We start from the raw sequence: 3,241 nt of genomic DNA, 5'->3' as shown, positions 1-3,241 counted from the left end.
TAACAACGACACCAAGATTTTTATATGGAAAACCCTTTTAATAAGGAAAAAACCACGGTCCCGAGAGGAGCAACTGATATCACTATAGTAACAAGAATATCGCTCACTCTCCATTTTTCTCACAAACTATTTTCTTATACCCTGTCTGTTAAACCTCACTCTTTCTTTCTCTCTTTGTTGGTGTGAAGAAATGAAAGTCGAAGCTCTCCTTTTATAGCCAAAAATTCACTCTCTAAAGCCTACAATATTTGAATGAGATGAACATCGTCAATATCTGAGAAATCAATGAACATCTAAGATCAGCAGCTTTATGATAAAGTAGGATTACACTTAAGCTATTTGTATAATTAATAACATCAAAATTTCTTTATGTTTCCTTTGTATCCTATTGTATTTCAAATAATGTGAATATAAATTTTCATCAATTTACTATTAAGGTGTGATGTTATAAATTAAGATTTTGGAGGTTTACTCCATTTATTCATCTTCATTATATATTGGTGGCCTTTACACCCATAAAACCTTACAATGTGGCATTATTTTGTTATTATTTTTTGGTTTGGGTTTTTTCTCTAAATTAAGAAGATTGTTAACTTTGTTTTGATTTATTTTATGGAAGGCGACAGAGCTATTAACTCTAAGGCAGTTGGATAGTAGTTTACTCTATCTTGAAAGAGACTAATTAGCGGTAATTTTCAACAATTGAGATGGAGGTTGTTGAGACATGTGGAAAAGGAGCTCTTTCTTCTGTAGAGCCTTCCACCAAACATAGTTTTCCATCAACTGATGAGGAAATTGTGGGCTTTGGGAAAGATGCAGAAAATATAATGAAGAAATTGACTGGTGGAACAAAGGAGCTAGATGTTATCTCAATCTTTGGAATGCCAGGTCTCGGAAAGACAACTTTGGCCAGGAAAGTCTACAACAATCCTTCTATTGTTAATCACTTTGATGCTAAAGCTTGGTGTTCTGTTTCTCAAGCATATGATAGGAGGATGTTGTTGATTGAAATGCTTACACAAGCTACACGTGGTAAATGTGATATCAAAGAGAACGACGACATAGCTGACAAGTTGCAAAAGAGTCTAAAAGGCAGGAGATACCTCATTGTATTAGATGATATATGGGAAGTCGATGCATGGGAAGATTTGGAATTATGCTTCCCTAATGGTGAAGATGGAAGCAGAGTAATAGTAACAACTCGAATTGAAGAAGTGGCTAAGCATCTTCAACACCGCAGTGATCCCTATTCTCTTAGATTTCTGACACTGGAAGAGAGTTGGGAATTACTGCAGAAGAAAGTGTTTAAAGGAGAGAGTTGTCCTCCGGATCTACGGGAAGCAGGGTTACAAGTGGCCGAGCATTGTAAAGGATTACCTCTTGTCATTGTCCTAATTGCTGGAATTATTGCGAAAATGGAAAGGGAGGCATCCTTGTGGCTGAAGCTTGCAAATGACTTGAGTTCTTATGTTTTAGGAGAGCAGAGCATGAAGGCAATACAATCAAGTTATGAGCATTTAGAAGACCACTTAAGGCCTTGCCTTCTATACATGTCATTGTATCCGGAAGACTGTAAGATTTCAGTGTCTGATTTGGTGAAATTGTGGATAGCGGAAGAGTTTGTACTGAATATTGACACAGAGAATATGGAGGAAGCAGCTAGAGTTTGCTTGAATGACCTGCTTAATAGAAGCCTAGTAATGATCTCTGAGAAGAAACTTGATGGTCAGATAAAATACTGCATACTGCACGATGTAGTGCGTGAGTTTTGTGGTGGAAAACTTAGAGAAAAAGAGTTTAAGCAGCTCGCAGTGCCATACAATCCGTATCAACATTTGCAATACTCCAAGGAATCACAGTTATGCATTTATATTCATGATGATCTGGTTGAACAATTAGATCATTCTGAATATCGGCTGGATAAGGTTCCATTTCTGGACTCCGTGGAAACAAAGTCTTTGGAGTTCATTGCTCATCCAGCATTCAACACATGGAGCCGATCGGATCCTCTATCTTTACTTGCTAAATTAAGACGTGTTCGGGTGTTGCATTTCTTGGATGTGGAGTTGCCACGTTCTTGGGCTACGGATGTACAATCGCTAACTCGCTTGAGGTACCTTGCAATTAAGGTCTTTGATTTTGACTTCAAGTGGGTATCTCACATGCACGATCTTCAAACTCTAACGGTTCAAAAAAGTAGAAGGCGTTTTTTAAACACATCGCCAGCAGCTATCTGGAAAATGACCAAGCTAAGGCATGTAAATCTAAGTGAGTTTTTCTTCTTATGGCAAGATAGTGACCGATCATTTTTTGAAGAATCTTCAGAAGCAATGCTAGAGAATTTGAGGACATTTGGCACTTACATAATATGTGAGAATGAGAAGAATCCAAGGTTCTGGTGGAGGTTCCCGAATCTTGAAGAACTCAGCCTCGTGATTGTAGGTGTATCTACTATTCCATTATTTCCCATACCAGAAGTTCATACTCAGCTTCAATCTCTTGAACTATATCTCCCGGGCTCGTCAAAATTCAGGTCTTCAGTTGGAGGGGCCAGTTGCTTTGTCTTCCCTTCAAATCTTAGGCATTTGTCCATTCGCGGATTTTGTCTAACGGAAGAAATGGCTTTAAATATTACAAGATTGCGGAAGCTTGAGAGACTAAAACTAAGTAAGACAGAGTTTTTGGGAGAAAATTGTTGGGATGCCACAGATATCGAGTTCCCTGCACTCAAATACTTGTCATTACTGTGGTGTAATATGAGAGGATGGAATGCTTCAGAGGAATCCTTTCCCATGCTTGAGAAGCTAGTTATCCAAGGTTGTCGCGACCTCGAGGAGATCCCTCTTAGCTTTGCTGATATTCCAACACTCCAACTTATTGAAGTGGAAGACTGCATGGAGTCTGTTGAGGATTCAGCTATGGATATTAAAAGAGAAATAGAAGAAAACACAGGCTGTGACACTCTCCAAGTTCGTATATCGAATAAGAGGAAGTACAGACAACTAAATAGAGCTGGTAATTAAGACAATTCAGCACCACTTTGTTACATCTTTTATGGAAAATAATTTTTAGTAGCCTCTCATGTCTTGCATAATATATTTTCAAATTGGCTTTTAGTTCGATATCATTTGTTTCGTTGAACGTTTAAGACAAATGCGTGATCAGAATTTTTAAAAGTAAATAAAAATTAAGATTTTGGAGGTTTACTCTATTTGTTCCTCTTCATTATAGATTGATTGTC

General features: G+C 37.7%; 1 protein-coding gene across 1 annotated transcript; it reads left to right on the top strand.

Moving 5' to 3' along the window:
• Positions 1–707: 707 nt before the first annotated feature.
• LOC104245983 (putative late blight resistance protein homolog R1B-12) lies at positions 708–3,023 on the top strand. Its single transcript, XM_009801703.2, has one exon. The coding sequence runs from the start codon at positions 708–710 to the stop codon at positions 3,021–3,023; it is 2,316 nt and encodes a 771-aa protein (XP_009800005.2).
• Positions 3,024–3,241: the final 218 nt, after the last annotated feature.

This window comes from Nicotiana sylvestris, chromosome 6 (assembly GCF_000393655.2).
Source record: "Nicotiana sylvestris chromosome 6, ASM39365v2, whole genome shotgun sequence".
NCBI lineage: Eukaryota > Viridiplantae > Streptophyta > Magnoliopsida > Solanales > Solanaceae > Nicotiana > Nicotiana sylvestris.
The sequence above is the reverse complement of the archived record's forward strand: the minus strand, read 5'-3'. Positions and strand labels throughout refer to the sequence as shown.

Bases quoted from the DNA above. Each gene is read 5' to 3' on its own strand.
- LOC104245983 (XM_009801703.2), top strand. From the start codon at position 708: ATGGAGGTTGTTGAGACATGTGGAAAAGGAGCTCTTTCTTCTGTAGAG.